We start from the raw sequence: 17,651 nt of genomic DNA on the forward strand, positions 1-17,651 counted from the left end.
AATGAATATATTAAAAGGAAATATGTTCCCCGGCATCATCTGATCTTAGAGTTGAAACGTAACAGCGGTTAGGCTAGACTTGTATCTCAGTCCTAGTCCAGAGCTCTTTTCCGTTTGCTACTTTACTTACTATGTTTTAAATGAATGAACTTGAAAATCATATAATGAAAGAAACAACTTCAAATTAAAAAAGCATTTTTATAATTAGATATTAATATTCCTCTTCAACTACAATCAATTCTGTGTAAGTTATACATGCACACATAGATTGTAGAATTGTCATCTAGAGTATTTTATTTTAATTAATAGATGTTAAAATTAGTCTTCTGTGTACAATACATGGAAAGAAGACAATCATTGATAAAGTCTAAGATTCTGACTTTACTAAAATGAGTCAAACTTTTCAATTTATTTCTCTAGGAGGGAATTTCAGATAGAGGTATGTACTCAGAAACATTTTTAATGCTTTTATCTCTTTAATGGAAAAAAAGGTGAATATTTCATATTCTTTTTAGCATTATGTGTAGGATTTAGTAGAAACATTGGTTAAAATTAAAAAAAAAAAAAAAAACTTACCTAACCATATTTATTGATGTATATGTACAGTAGGAAAAAAAAAAGGGTGAAAAATGTGATAATGTATTTTTATTAGGTAAGACCAAACTATCATAGTGAAGTAAAGTTAACCCTCCAAGGGCTATTTCAAATGAAGACTAGTTTATGAAAGATTGGCTTCAAAATCTAAATGACTTGTCATTACTTACAGCTTCATATCAATTCCTCAGCTGGTGGGGGGCAAGGGGAATATGGCTAGGAAAGTTCATTCGATTTTAATTCTGATTGTTTTTCCTCAGAGGGCTTCTTGTATGTAGTCTGTGTCATCCAAACAGGTGCCAGAACATCATTTTTTGAAAATTAGAGGATGTGAATTTTTTTAAGTGATGGTAATCGGGAATTGCCGTAATGGAAAAGGGACTTGTGAACACATCTGTACAAATGGAACCATTCCATTATTAATGGGGGATTTATTACTGAAGAAATCACTGCAAAAGAGTGTGGTAGAGCTTGTGTTTTTATTTTAATAGGAGAGCCAAGTCTTGCATTAGGACACTGTTGAAGCTTGTGCAGAAAGCAAATGGCACCCAAGGGACTGTAGCATTCTGCTAGATTGAAGGGCCTTTAATAATCCAGTACTCTAATAGCAGTTAAGATAGAGTGTGTGTAAGAGCTAATCCTGTCTTCTGTTTTTATAACTTATGTATGGTAACCAAAAGAAGTTATGATGTGCTGGCAACATTGTTCCTGGTAAATGACTTTTTAAATTAAAAACTAAGTTCACTGAGTAACTTTTCGGAGTTTATTTAATGAAATGTCATAAAATAGGATACCTGTTTACAGCAGATTTAACAGCCACTTCTTGCTCTTAGGAGATTATATGTGAATACACAGATGAACATTTAAGTAATAGTAGAAATGTAAATACCAGTCTATTGTTTTATAACAACTTGGAATGGCTATGAAAATGAGTTTATTTTATGGGTATTTGCTAATGTTTTAATCATTATTTCAGTGATTTGTTGATAAATGTCAGATATATTTGACATGTTTTATAGATTTCCTTGTCCATCTTTTGATATAAGACACTTAAAAATAATGAAAATTATGAAATTAGTCTGCAACATCTAATAGCAATATCAATATTTACAAGGACCTGAAAATGTTCTTCCAATGTATTTTTCATGAAAAGCCATCTTAGATTAAATTTTGAAAGCCTCTAGCTGGCTTCAAAATCTCCTCCCCACCACCTCTCCCCCAAACCCCTGATTCCGTTGCTTAACTTCTGTATTTTCTGTTGAGGATAAGGGACCAGAATTTTAGCTTGTTGCTGCTTTTATCTAAAAATAACATTTGTAAAATTTTAAGTGCTGTATATCAAAGCAGTAGACATAGTGTATTTTCATATAATTGAAAAATCGTAAGACAGACCTGTTTTTTAAAACTGCACACTAGATGGCAGTTTTGTCATACTCTTCCAACTTCAAGCGCTGCTAGTGTGAGTGGAACAGGAAAGGCCATCAGTGTTTAGTCTGCACTCAAAGGGTCTCTGCGTGACCAGTACAGACCCCATGGACTTCCTGGAACATATGTTAGCAATTTAGCTGCAGACATTTATTTCTTTGTTTTATTGCTTGGCTCTTTGAGAAAGTGTTGGTGCCGGGTTATGGGTTGTCTGGATCATGTCAGAGGCCATGGGGATCAAGTTCATGTGACAGACCAGACTTAGGAAAGATGAAGCTGGAGGAGGTGAGGAAACTGACCCTTACTTTCAACAGCAACAAGTCACTGCCTGTCTGTGGACTGAGGCCAAATGCTAGGGCGTTTTAAGTTTTATTCCAGCTGAACAAACAAAACACTTTGCCCATTTGGCTTTTTCATATTTCATCAATAGTAGTTCACTCAAACATTTCTCCGTTTCTCGAGAACTTGCTTATCCCTCATCTTTCTGTCCTAATGCTTACTCCTATAGCCCTGTCCAGACGAAGTGACGTCGAAATCCTCGGCTACTGCATGCTGCGGTGGCTGTGTGGGAAACTTCCCTGGGAACAGAACCTGAAGGACCCTGTGGCTGTGCAGACTGCTAAAACAAAGTACAAATCTTCAAATATTTCATCATTTACAGCAACCGGTCTGAAGGGATATAGAAAGGGAACTAATATCCCCGAGAAGATTGGCATTCACCCAACAGGACAACCAAAGCAAATTTCTTTAATTTGAAAAATATTTTTTTTAAACCAGACAACTAACAGACATAAAATCCATTAAGATAATATCTATAAGAGCATGTGTATTTGAATTACAATGCAAAATGTAAAGTGAAACATCTATTCCTTTATGTGGTATTTTCTAAAGCTTAGATTCTAGGTGGTAGTGTTTTCAAGGGATTGCCCTTTTCAAATTAGCATTGTACAAGTTTAGAGAAGCATTATGAGTTTCGTATGATTGATACTAACTGTGCAAAGCAACAATGTGAAATGTGACAAATAGGGTTTATATTTTCTGAGTGAGAGCAACTTCTTACTCCTGTCATGGCGGAAGTGTGTTTTGTTTCTTAAATTCTATAAAAACAGAATTTTTATATGATATGTTTACATAAGATAATCTTATAGCCACATAAACATTTTTAATATTCCACATTCAATTTTTATCACCTAGCCTTCTGTTAGCATAAGAATTAGGTCAGACTAAGATCAGTGTATGTTAGTTACTGTTTTACAATTCTCTCACTGATCAGGCCTCAGAAAAAGTCAATTGCTTATAGCAACAGATTAACCAGTTTTTCTTTACATACCAAGATAAGCTCAACAGTGGTTATCCACAGATACCACAATTGGAAAAGGCAGCTAGGTTGTAAGTAGAACAAGTCACAACAAAAGTGTACAGAAGGGTGAGAGGGTACCCAATTCATAGAGATTGATATTAAAATTCAGCGTGGCATCAGTTTTTAATAGAAAGGCTAGCCCGAAGATTCAGAATAATACAAATTATATTTGGAAATACTGATCCATATTATGTGAAATATTTCTCTATTTGGAATCTTGGTCATCCTAGTCCCTTACCCCAAACTAAAACATTTATATAAGCCAGTATTAGAACTAAATCAGTTATTTATTGCAGTGATTGATGTGTTCACAATAACCTTCATGTAACTGACATTTTTCAAAATGTTGGTCAAATCAAATCATAATTATGAGCATATGTAAACAATTTTGGTATCCGGTTTTCCAGATCAGTTTATTTGATTTGCATATGTCAGATAGTAGTAATGTCACTTAAAAGGCTAGCATTTTAATTCTAATGATTATATGTATTTTTCTTCTAATAAGACTGGTATGATTTTAGTTCTTTATCAGTATGCATATATGGATATATTCGTTGTAGGTTTCTATAGAGAATATATCGACGTGTATTCATGTATAATAATAGGGTTTCGTAAAATAGCATGCTGATAAATTAAACATAATCTCCATTTATACTTTGGGGACTTTTACATATGTTAATATCTTCATTTTGATTTGAATAACAATACATACATATAGACCGTAAAGCTAGTATCATATTATGAAATTTATAATTCAGATAAACTGTAGGCATTCTCAAACTTCTTATATAATGCATAACTATAATTTATTCAATTTGCACAGAAAGGGTACACTGCATTTCCCCATAAGGGCATGATTGTACATTCAACCATAACACTGTGTCTCCCTTATGACCTTTATTTTTCTGACAGGTTGATATTAGATCAATGCCTTTATTGTTGCTGTTCTGCGTGTGAATCACTTACTCATATCAACAATTTTAGTTAAATATTTATACAGGTTAAATATTCTTTACCTGAAATTCTTGGGACCAGAGTGTTTCAGATTTCAGATTTTTTTTTTTTTTTTGGATATTTGCATTATACTTACCTTTTGAGCATCCCCAAACATAGTATAGCACAAAACACTGCCTGCTGGAGAATAAAATGCACAAATAATTAAGTCCTCTCAAATGCTAAATACCTAAGGAAAAATATTCACCAAAATTCAGATATGGCCTTTTATTATGGTTTTTTGACTCAAAATTCATGTCACAGAAATTATGACACGTATCCCTACTTTGTACAAACTTGGAGTCAAAGCATTTATACTGTAATTTCTACATTGTTTAGTGTTGGTATACTGAGTACTTTGAACTAAAGAGTAGAAAGCCTCAGAAGCAGTTTCTCTACCTTCTCCTACCCTCCTGTCTCCCACCCTTCCTTCTTCCCCATCATGAGACAGAAACCCACAATTCCTCTTCCTCTTCCTCAAGGAAGGTCACAGAAACTAGAACTCTTCTTCCCACCAAAAGGTCACACTCTTCCTTCTCCCTTGAGGACCTTCGTTACTGAGGGGTTCTGCTCCTTCCCTGAGAGGAGGGAATGCCGCACGAAGAGGTGAGAGGCCTCCCTGGTCTCCCTCCACCCCTGCTCGTCTTCATACCCACTATCAAATCACATTTCTACACAGCGGTCCATTCTTCATGGAATCTAAACATAAGAATGGACATTTTTCCCTAGGTCTTTGAGTCTTCGATCACATTTGTTATGCTTTTCTCCTGTTAACCTGTCTTGTTATAGGAGTGTTGCCTGTGCCCCTATCATTGATGTATGAGGAATAGTATCACCTTTCTATTCCTACTTTAGTTTTTAGGTGATTAATATCAAATTAGTCAATAGGAATTAAGATATCTCTCCTACTGCTACTAACCCTCCCATTCATTATAGGTAGGTAAAGAAAGCATTGAAAATTATAATTTTGGTGACCTGTCAACACAGAATTAGATTTGCTTTCTAATCAAAACATTGAATCATGGGACTGAAAACAAATTCATTGTGTTTTTCTGTTTTAGTCTGTTGGATGAGCTCCCCGAGTCAGTGCTTAGATGGGCTCCTTCGGGAACCAGTTGCTGTAAGTCAAATGCTAACTTCTCCTTTCTTTTATGATTTACAGGTGACCCACATTTGTCACTTTTGTAGCTTTTGCTTAACCCACGCACTCCTATTCCCATCAGGGTGGGAGGATGCTCTTCAGGGTTGCAGATAGCTTGCTAGAGAACAACCTATTTAGATCATCTTTGACTTTAGAATACAAGAACCCAATAAGAAAATATTTAGATGCAGTTCTAGGCTCTGCTGATTGCACTCTTTGAAAGATAAATATTTGAGAATGTTGAACGAGTTTAATAATCAATTGTATCTGTTATTTCTAAGTTAAATCTTTGTTTTTGTCCCTTAGTACATTGTTGAAAGAAGATAAAGTTGACCTAAGGAAAGACTACTTTTAATCAGTAATTTAAGAAACCAAAACCTTAAACTCCCGAACGCTGTTTACACCTAGGTTATGCTGTGACTGAATTGCTAACAATTTTTTTTGATTAGCAAGGTTATATGATTTGGAGTTGTATTTCATAAATGGTTTTCCCTTTCAAGTTAGTATAGAACCTTTTTGAATACTTTAATTCACAGTGTTATCAATATTAAATAGTAAGTGCACTGGTAATTACCCAATTTCCTGTTATTTGTATATGTATGCCCTGTACATTATTCAGCACTCATTTAACAATTGAATTAGAGTTCTTATAAAAGGTGAGCTCCTGCCATCAGGCTTGCTTTTGCTCAGACACAAATAAGCGGAGTGAATATTGTTTTCTGTTTACGTTGGGTAGTATCAAAGTTAGTTTTTAGCTGACCTCTGAAAGTCTAGCTCAGGTCAAAAGCATCAGTTTCTATCCGAGAGTTAAAAAGTATGTGTAGAATTAAATCATCCTAAATTTATATTCACAGACAGCTCTTCTTTGACTAGAAACCAGAACTTTTCATTTGCATTGGAAGGGAAAGAGGAGTGAACCACCTCTTTCTTCCCACCTCCATTTCAGGAGTTCCATAAGTCTGTCCTCATGTAAATCTTTGCCCCTTTCTATAGTTCCTGTCTTCGGATGGAGGCTGCCAGACAGGGAAGATTCTCATTTAGAGACATGCGTTGGAAGATGAAAGTTTTGATTTTGTAACTGCATTAAATAAATTGGCCAAAATGACAGTATTTTGGCTAATATTCTTATCAGCACTTTTACCAAGTCATAACAGTTAACATGGGACAGAAAGAAAAGGAGATGTCATTGATTGTTTTAATTATATCTCTCTCTTACCTTTCTTGTCACCCCTATAGAAAAGATAACCATTCAATTGAGGATTAGGAAATAAACCCTGATTCCCTGGATTGTACAAGATAAATTATTATGGGCCCGTGTATATTGTGTGATTCTTCTGCAATTAGAGATGAGTTAAGGTTTATGTCTGGATGAGAGAGACACCCAGTTTTTCTTTCTCAGTACAAATCATTTATTTGAATCTGTACTATTATTTACAAAATGCATATTTCTGTTTCAAAATCACAAAATGTTGAAACTTTAATATTAAGTGACAGTTTCTTAAGTTAGGAGATTGTACATAGAGAAAGCTCACCATGAAAATTAAAGGAACTGATTTATTTTATTACTAAAACATTTTATGAAATAAAATAGCCAAGAAATTTGCAGCGTGCATGTCCGTATCAGTTCAGTAATAAGTTTCAAAAGTTTTAAGGCTGGCCAAATTGGCTCATGCCTATAATCCCAAGCACTTCAGGAGGCCAAGGCAGGAGGATTGCTTGCAGCCAGGAGTTTGAGAACAGCCTGAGCAAGAGTGAAACCCCATCCCTACAAAAATTAGAAAAACTAGCAAGGAGTGGTGGCATGTGCCTCAGTCCCAGCTATTTGGGAGATGAGGCACTTGAGCCCAGGAGTGTGAAGTTGCAGTGAGCTATGATGGCACCATTGCACTCCAGCCTGGGCAATAGAGTAAGACTCTGTCTCTAAAAGAAAACAAAAAGTTTCTATCTCTTAAAATGATAGTAATGGTACTTAATATTTCACTAACTTAAAAAGCAGATGATTTAAGAATATCATAATTTTACCCCACTCAAAGCATTTAATTTTGTAGCTCTGGAAAGATGCTAGTAAATTTAAAAATGTAGTTAATACAATAAATCCAGATCTTGAAAGGCTAACATTTAAACCAGTACTATATCATAATAGTATCAGATTCAGGTTTGTAATAATAAATTTATAGCAGAGGTTCTTTTTCTTTTCTTTTCCTCTCCTACCTATTGGTCCCTCATTTTTCCAAGCCGCAGTCCCATGAAGGCTTTGCGGCACAGCTACTGTCAGTGGACTGCCAGGAGTTTTCCATTGTCTTGTAACAGTGATTTGTTCCCAACACACTCAGTTCTCATCTCCGTTTGGGACATTCTGGTTAATGGATACACAACTTGGCTTACCAGTCTTTGAAGATCAAACAGCAATATTCATATTAAAATAGTAGTGAATGTCATTTTTCTTTTTTTTTTTTTTTCATTTTGGTCATCCCTTTAGAATTTGGACGTCTCCCCAAGGGACTTCACAAAACATTAGTTATGAATTTGGCGATAAACAGCAGCAGTTGCTAGTTAACAGAGATGTGGTTGACGGAATGCTAGATAACAAAATTTGATATAGCTCAGAAGAGAGGAAAATAGTAGGTTGCATGATTGCTATAGTGGCCCCGGAGGAAAAACCAGAGACAAGAGTTCTCATATTAACCACATTAGCTTCATGTTACTAGAACATACCCCTCAACCCTATGTTGTAAAATGGCCCCTCTAGCTTTAATAAAGGAAAGAAGTGATTGCTAGTCCTTTTGGAATTTTTCCCTGTAGGGAGTGCCTCTGCAGTTCTCTTGAATGGAGGTGGGCCTAGAGGGGAAGTGAAAGATTAGAAAGTCACTTCTGCTGACTCTTGAAGCTTCCCAGATTTCCCTAGCATGGGACATAAACAACTAAGTGAGAAAATAAGAAGTATCTGTGTTTGGGTTAGTATTGAGATTGGAAGAGGAAAGGCATACCTAAATATATCTCTGAGCCAATGAAACATGCCAGTTTTTAAACTGTATGTACTATTTTTCGTACTTTTATCCCAATATTAAATCATACCTCTACTTGAAACAAAAATGCAAATGAGGAACATTTTAATTCACATATGTTTCTCACTTTTGGTTACTAATTCTACTTGTATGTACCCTTTTTTGGAGAAGTGAGGTTATATGTTGCTCTAGGGAAACATTTCTTTACATTAGAGAAAAAAAATAAAAAGTGGCAGTTCTTTATTGATCTAAAATCAAGAAGATTGCTGTGAATGTACCAGGCTAGCTGGGTATGGAGGAGTTGAAGGAGGTTTCATGCATTCTGAAATCAATCATAGCTAACAATATGGTATTTAAGGTCATTTCTAAATGTACTGTTATAATGCCCAAATCAAAGTCTTAATTAAAATTTGCAATGATTTTTTTCCTTTAAAATAAGGAGATTTATAATAAGTAACACTTGATTTTAACTGAATTTTTAAAAGTTCAACATAAAGTACGAAGCATGTATTTATTATATTATTTATATGGTACTTAGTAGCACCTCATAAATCAAAGTCACTAATTGTTCAAATTTGTTTCTCTCATAGGATTAATGAATTGTAAATGTATCAACAAAGATATGTAAAAATATTGCCAGTTTGTCCCATCTTATTAAATCTGTAGGTCAGTGTACTTCTGTCACTTTCGAGTATCATTTAAAAAGTTCTTTTCATTGAATTTTTCATTTCTAATTTCCTCAGGATGTGTGTTGGGGGGGTTGGTAGTGTAAGAACGTGTACAAGAGAAAGAGTTTGAGATTATTGGAATATTGACAATTCTTGCAAATTATGAATGAAATGTAAAATATTTAATACTTCACAGGTGAAATAGCCCAGTTCTTGGAATGTGCTTATAGTTTAGCATATGACGAAAAGCCAAATTATCAAGAGCTCAAGAAAATTCTGAACCCGAGTGGCATTCCCTTAAGACCACTAGAATTTTCCACTAAGAAAGAGAATGTTAATGTGCATACTCCAAACAATCAAAAAGTAAGTAATGTAACCTCTGGGATTCTGTGGTTACCTCTATGAAACTTTTCTATCATAGGAAGTTGTTTTAGGACTGCAAATGAATCTGACAACAAAGGTTTTTGTTCATTATGCTTAATTCCTATTTCCCCTAATTTCAGCACCAAGGAAGTTTGTTGATATTCTTTTGACCACTTGTCTTTTAGAAAAAAATAGTAGAATCTAATGTCATAGAGATGTGACTAGGATAAGGTTAAAGGCTAATGTGTCTTTATTCACACAAAAAACATTATTGGCTGCTTTTTTTTTTTTTTTTTTTTGTAGAGACAGAGTCTCACTTTACTGCCCTCGGTAGAGTGCAATGGCGTCACACGGCTCACAGCAACCTCCAGCTCTTCGGCTTAGGCTATTCTCTTGCCTCAGCCTCCCGAGCAGCTGGGACTACAGGCGCCCGCCACAACGCCCGGCTATTGGCTGCTTTTTTTTAAGGCTTTCTTCAGGCATTGTCTTCTGTTTTTGCCTACTAGTTTGATCATGAATTGGTACTGATCATAGTCTTAAATTTAACTAGATTATTTTTATGTGCAGATATTTCAATCTATGGAAACAATTCCGTAGGAAGAAAATAAATATTATGTTTTTAAAGTTACATCCCCTTCTTTACTCTGCCATCTTCCAACACACCCCCTCTTACTGACTTAAAAACAAAAAGAGAGGAATTAGAACTTAAAACAATACAAAAGAATTAGAACTTCAAACATTTTTGAGAGGGTAAAACCAGAGACTGTGTTCAGCAAACATTATTGGATAGGCAATTGAATGTCTGTTTCTTCTTTGACACTGTCCATGTGGGGGGGAAAAAAAGTGTAGAGGGCATTGGGCATTTCTTCCCTGATACATGTACAATAGGTGGGTCAGGATGCCATTCATTTTTAGTATTCCTTATGAACTTTGGATCATCACAAGTGTTCATGAGCCAAGAATGCAGGATGCAAACTAATGTGACTGATAGGCTGCTAGATGAATGGTGAGTCAAGTATCAGAGCACAGATGGTTCTGATTTGCTGAATTTTGTAGCTGCTGCAACTGAAGACATAAAATATCCTTCTAGTCATAAATTAGCTCTTTGGAAGCAAAACCTTGGCACCAGAGCTTTACAACCTTCAATTAGTAGGAAAAGAAGTATTTGAATGACTGTGGTATTGACATCTGTAGGCCTGCATAGTAATCATTCCTAATAGAAGAGAATATCTGTTTGAGGAGGTTTTGCATGGCTAATTAACTACCAGTGAGAATATGTAATTTTTTCATGATCTCCTGATTGTCACCTTTCTCTCATGATACAATTACATTTTATTGTAGCAAGTGCCTCACAAACCAATTGTCAGCACTATTTACGTATTGCAGAAGGCAGAACAAAAGTTCATGTTTAATAAAAAGCTACTGGATTTTGATCTTGGTAATTACTAGACTTATTTTAACAGTTTTATTGACTTTTGTGTTTTTATCACTTTTGCAACAAAACAAAGAGCCATTTCCTTGACACAGTATTTCCCAGGCAATAATGGTCACCACTTAATCTCCACTAATTTAGGTGTTGTTTTTTTTCTTTTTTGTAGTTTTTCAGTTTCATAAACTTAATTGAAATATTAAAGAAGCCATTTAAAAAACCGATAGCTATATCCTCTGATGTAAAATTGTTATCCACCAAAATTTTCAGTTTCATTAAATTCAAAGCATATTTGTTTTGAAACTATTTTTATATGCAGAGAATAGAACATAAAACATTTTTTCCAGTGAACCTCCATCAAAAATATTTTATTCCTTTTGGTTAGAACATTTTGATTATAAGAAGAAAACACTTAAAAATAATATGCATTCTTAAGAGCTTGGTTAATTTTCATTAACAATGCGATTAGCTTGAATGTATAGACAGTAAGATAAACTGGGGATATATATCACAACAGATCAATATTTATTAATGACTTTATTTCTCTAGTATTATAAGTGCACAAATATGTTTAGTAATGACAGTATAAAATGTAGGCTCACTGTATATGGCTGAATTTTATCTTAATTTTTATTTTTAAAGTTTGCAGATTTTGCAAATCTGCTGCAAAAACCCAACCTGAAAAGTGTTCAAAAGTGAAGTATGACAATATAAACTATCACCTGAATTCCTCTGAATGATAAAAGTATAAGATGATTTCCATTAACAGGTTGCTTCCATAACAGAATTTCTTCCAGAATGACAATCAACCATCTGCCTCCAGTTTATCTCTTTTTAGTCACGGACAGAATCCCCTTATTAGAAACTAAAAACATTTCTTATTACTACCCTGTTTCCCCCCAAAAAAAGACAGTGTCTTATTTTAAGATGTGCTCCCAAAGATGGGCTAGGTCTTATTTTCAGGGGACGTCTTATCTTTCCTGTAAGTAGGTCTTATTTTTGGGGAAACGGGGTATATACATGGATCATTCTACTGAGTCAATAGATTAGTGACTGAAATTCGGACTGGTACTTTAAATGGACAGTGATACTTAAAAAAGGAGACATTGGACCAGGAAAGGTAGACAGATATAAATATGATGCTTCTATGATTCACTATCCAAAGGAAAAATGTTATGAATGCCTAAAATTTTTAAATGTTACTTTGTTCTTTATAAGTGAAACTTATACTAAGGGAAATGCAGTGTTCTTAAGAAAATTATGTTTTGGTTAGGTATTAGAAAATAGCACATTGCCATAAAGATCTCAGCAAACTTACATCATCTTTTTTACAAAAGGAAAGGGTATATTTTGAATTCTGGATTTTACCAGCCCTTACAAACTGTTCCCTGTAAACTGCACCTTCCTCTCAAAGTTCTTGAATACTGTTACTGACTGGAAATGAATTTTTGTCAAGATACTAAAAATATTGATTTTTGATTTTTTTTTCTTGAAAAATAGATCTGTGGGGGCATTTGCCTGAATCCGAACAATACTATGGATAGCTAAAGTCCTTTGTGAGTAGTTCTGGGGGCTCCTGACATAGCTGGCAGTCAAATTAGAAGACATTCTTATCAGGACCACTACAATCCATTTTTATCACCCATTGGTATTTAGTATCCAAAATTCACCAAAGGAAACCATATTTAGTAAGAATGCTTACTGAGGTAAGCTAAAGGTCTAGAATTCCCAGGTGAGATTTGTTTAAAGCTTTGTTGTAAATTAGCATTACTGAAAGCCCCAACTCAACCCTTCAATAAGCTACTTTTCAAGAGCTGGTGGGTCCTTTTTATCAGTTTATCAGTATCTCCTGACTGTTGCGGTGCCTATATCCACTGCAGACAGTTGGCCATATCGAGCCTCTACATCCTTCCTAAGAGCCTTACGTGTAAGCTGAGGAGTCGTCGTAGCTAAGAGTCGAAATGTTCAAGCTAGCCTACATTTCAGACAGCAAAAGTTTTTACTTCATTCATCCTAAACCTGAGCTTCATATAGTCAATCCACAAGTGAATGTATTAGTACTGGTAGTAGTGATATTTGTATGTTTAACGGTTTACTGAATTCTTTCCTGAGTTTTAATTCTCAAAAAAATTCTGTGAACTTCTCTTTATTTTCTATATACGAGGGTAGTAGAATATAAATTCTCAATTAGAAGCATATTTTGGCTTTATTAATTTTTAGGAGCCCAAAAGTATTCCTGATATAGAACAGTGTAAAGTTGTAATGGAAAATTAAATACAAATCATCTCATTTGAATAGCTACTTTCTTGAAAATAATACACATTTGGATAGTAGTAGTATCCTTCTATTGATTTTGTGAGATGCCTGGGGTGTTTTCTATATTTTTATATCTTTGAGAAAAAGAAAGTGTCGTTGTGTTCAAAATTAAGAATTAAAGTTTATCATCCTACTTTATTCTTACCATTTTAAAAGTTTCCCTAGAATTAGTCTTGTTAGCTACAAATGTCCATAGCAATGCCCCTAATTATTCAGCCAACAGCAGATTCAGAGGGCATAATCTTTTCCAGGAAGCCTCACAGAGGACTGAATATATTACACCAAATTGTGTTTATACATCAGAGTTTCCTAGGACAAAAACTGTTACACCCAGTGTTCACAGCATACAGGAGGCACTAAGAATCTCAATAACGTCTTAACAAAAAATAGAACGACTGCATGACCCAGCAGTCCAACTTTCGGGTATATATCCAAGGGAAATAAAAGCAGGAGTCAAAAAGATACCTTTATTCCATGTTCTATTGTGAATCAAGCATTATTCACTATAGAGAAGATAAGGAAATAACCCAACCTAAGTGTCTTTGGGGTAAATGGATAAAGAAAATGTGAAGTATATAAACACAAACACACACACAAAACACACATAAAAATAAGGAAATCCTGCCATTTGCAACAACATGGATGAATCTAGAGGTCATTTTATGAAGTAACATCAGCCAGACACAGAAAGACAAAAGCTATATGATCTTTCTTTTATGTGGAATCCGAAAAAGTCAAACTTAAAGCAGAATAATTGCAGGGGTTGAGAGTTGGGGGAAATGGAAAGATGTTAGTCAAAGTGGCTTCTGAGTGGAGGTTTTTCCAAGTTGTTGGTGTTGGGGGAGGGGAATTTCAGATGCACTATGTAAGCCAAGGAAGTGACAGCTTTTATTGAAAATGAAAGTATACTCTCAGGGAGGAGAGTGCGCAGGGTTGAAATAGAGCAGCTGTACCAGGAGGAAGTGGTTTTAGATCTTTTGAAGTTTTATATTCAAGGCCAAGGGGATGGCTTTTACTAAGAATTTGGGTAATAATTCCTAGACGTGGGTTCCCTCCCATTGACATAGTTTGTATGATCTTGGAACTGTCATGGTGAATTCAAGGGTTGAGAACTTTTAACATTACAATGTAAATGATATTGTAATTAGCCAAAGTGCACGTAAGGTGGCAGAGATCATTGACGAGCCAGTGAAAGCCAGTTTTTGCCTGCAGTTATCAGCCCCTCTAGTTTGTTAGCCTCTGTTCAAGAGCTGTGTGATACCTGTACCTGATCTTCAACTCCCTGCATCAAGTCTCAACCCTGTCTCCTAATCTCCTTGTGAAAAAAGGATATAAACTTTAAGTTACAAGATGAATATGTTCAAGGGATCTAATGTGCAGCATGCAGACTACCGTTAATAATATGATATTATATTCTTGAAATCTGCTAAAAAGGTAGATATTAAGTGTTCTTACTACATACAAAAAAATGCAGACTGTGAGTTGATGGCTATGTTAACTGAATGTTGTAATCATTTTACAGTGTATACATATATCAAAACATGTTGTACCCCATAGCTATACATAGTTTTTATCAGTTGCATCTCAATAAAGCTGGGGATAAAAGAGCTCAACTAGTCTTTTAACATAGAACACATTTTCACAGTTATTGGTAAGCTAGTGTTTTAATAGGTTGAAACTGCAACAACCTTGGGAAATGCTTTGTTTTCACACAAATGATATATACATTTATTACTAAAATGACTTCAGTGGAAGAGTGGCACAGATGTTGGTTACATATTAATTTTCCCAGTAGTTTGGGAGCGTTGAGTGGTGGAAGTAAAGAATCCCTGCATGATTAGGAAGCATTTCCAATTTGCAGGTTCCTGAAAGGCAGTAGTTTTGCCATCTTTTGATAAGCTGGGATACTGGAGGAGGGACGAATAAAGAATGGTGTTTTGACAATTTAGACCTTGCCACAAAACACCAGCATATTTTAAAAAGGAGGGAACACAGTTGGCAATCGAAGCTAAAAATTGAAAGAATACCAATTACGGCTCTACTCGCCCAGCCGGTATAATTCATTCTCTGTTTTGGCACTGGCTACTCCATTATTTCCCCTTGTGCCGTTTCTATCTTCTGCCCCCTATTTAACCCATGAAGAAAGGTGATGGCTGTAAACATGACACTGCTGAACAAATACTTCACATAAGGACCTTCGCTGTAGCTTTCAATCTTCCAACTGTATTGTGGGATCTGCCCTTCTATTTCTGTGTCTACTTCAAGGTTATTGAGAGTCAGTCATCCCTGGATATCACCATGGTGTGAAAAAGAAACATTAGAGACAGCAAGCTTGTTGTAGAGCTTAACCTCTGGTACTGGGACACAGTATTAGGTGACATGAACTCTTACTTTGCTCAAAGGTTAAACTACCTGCACAAAAAAGTAAGCAACATCACGAGCTCCCTTCATACTTTCACATTAATTAGGCTTACTTCAGTGATAGAAAATTGACTAACATTTTACTTAATAAGAATGTAAACTACAAAGATGTGTTGGATCCACTCCCAGCAAAAGTTAATAATTCATGTGCAATTTTCAAATGTGACAATTTTCTGTAAAAATGCCGTTTTCAGTAAGCAAGTTATCTGTAGAGATAATTTCTAAAAAGTGCATAACAGTGACACTAATTTTAATTGGTCTTGTCCCATTGACGAGAAAGGGTCTGGATCTTGCCAACTACTATGTTTTTTCCATAATGTCCATTTATTGCTTTCTTTTTTATTTCCTTCTTTTTTTAAAGGCTAGCAGGAATCTGGACCTGAATGCATTTTTATAAAGAAGTGTCTAAAGTTTTCATTATATGTTATTACTTACTCTGTACCAATAGATTGATTCACGAAAGGCTGCAACAGAGCAAGTCAATCAGATGCAAAATAGGTTAATAGAAAAAAAATTCCCCGGTGAAAGAAGTGCTGAGTCCTGTACATCACAGAGAGAAGGGGGAGAGGACAAGCAGCTCACTGGCCTGGTGAACAGTGAAGCGGCTCAGGTGAGAGGGGTTGTTGGTCCCCCACTTTACATTACATTAGAATATACCCTTTGGGAATAACAACATTTTATTTTCTCCTGAGGGCCAAGGTTGTATGGTTTTGTTAAATGAAAAGGGACAGAACCGGCGGCGCCTGTGGCTCAGTCGGTAGGGCGCCGGCCCCATATACCGAGGGTGGCAGGTTCAAACCCAGCCCCGGCCAAACTGCAACCAAAAAATAGCTGGGCTTTGTGGCGGGCGCCTGTGGTCCCAGCTACTCGGGAGGCTGAGGCAAGAGAATCGCTTAAGCCCAGAAGTTGGAGGTTGCTGTGAGCTGTGTGACGCCACGGCACTCTACCGAGGGCCGTAAAGTGAGACTGTCTCTACAAAAAAAAAAAAAAAAAAGAAAAGGGACAGAACATCCTAGCCAGCTGATAAAAATCAAAGCCAGGGACACTAGTTATCACAGAAATAGAATAGCAGTGAGCACATTTGAGTACTGATAGGATTTCTTTCTTTAGCCTAAGAATGTAATGAAGTGCACTTAAATTTCTTATGCCATCTACGATCCATTAGGGGAGTCTTAACATATTCTGTAATTTTACATTGGTTCTTCAAGTCTAACCCTTATAATCCAATATAGGTGAAGTGTTTCCCTGTCAATCTGGTTGTATTTTAAAATGATGTATTTTTTACATCATTTAGTCATTTGGGTGGATAGTGACTCACCTTTAGCAAATGACTCTCTCAGGCCGTAGTGAAAGTCCCCTCCTGATCTAACTTTTTTTGACAAGAAGGAGAAGCATACAATGCATTTTATGTCTGTAGAAAAAAATATTTAATTTTGTCAAAGTGGACAGTATTTTATATGATTTATACACTAGCATTTTCTCCAAATGATTTGAAGTAGTTTACAGTATGAAACAGGATAATTTAATACCCCACCTTGTATACTCTTACTCCAAAGAAAAATTGATATATCGGGCAGCTGGGATGTTAATCACTGAACTGAGCACAGGATTTGGCTCTGACCTTCTTGGCAGCCAAGGCAAAAATTAGCAGCACAGTAGTGATGCATTCTTCAACCAGCAAGCAAGTTTATCCATAGAGAGAAATGCTTTTTTTTATAGTAGTATTAGGAATCTTTTTATAAAATAGTACCATTATTTGATCATTTATTTTAAATTTATATAAAGGAATCTACTTCAAATGAGTATATTTTATAGTTACAATTAATAAAACTAAGGACAAATGTTGCTTAGTGACACGATTTAAGATTTTAAATCTTTCTAATGGAGAGATTCTTCCACAAGAAGAATTCTTCTCAAGAGATTCTTCCTCTTCCTT

General features: G+C 35.4%; 1 protein-coding gene across 4 annotated transcripts in view; it reads left to right on the forward strand.

The window, feature by feature from the left end:
- VRK2 (VRK serine/threonine kinase 2) overlaps positions 1 to 17,651 on the forward strand; it is a 126,868-nt gene that overhangs the window by 67,928 nt on the left and 41,289 nt on the right. For 3 of the 4 annotated variants that reach the window (XR_008379450.1, XM_053587544.1, XM_053587543.1), the window contains exons 9-12: positions 2,528 to 2,648; positions 5,434 to 5,492; positions 9,383 to 9,549; positions 16,164 to 16,325. Coding sequence is in view for 3 of the 4 variants with exons in the window: in XM_053587544.1 (XP_053443519.1) it covers positions 2,528 to 2,648; positions 5,434 to 5,492; positions 9,383 to 9,549; positions 16,164 to 16,325 (509 nt within the window). In the remaining variant the exon portion in view is untranslated. The remainder of the gene's footprint in view (positions 1 to 2,527; positions 2,649 to 5,433; positions 5,493 to 9,382; positions 9,550 to 16,163; positions 16,326 to 17,651) is intronic. The other variant, XM_053587546.1, reaches the window with a different exon arrangement.

Source organism: Nycticebus coucang, chromosome 4, assembly GCF_027406575.1.
Source record: "Nycticebus coucang isolate mNycCou1 chromosome 4, mNycCou1.pri, whole genome shotgun sequence".
NCBI lineage: Eukaryota > Metazoa > Chordata > Mammalia > Primates > Lorisidae > Nycticebus > Nycticebus coucang.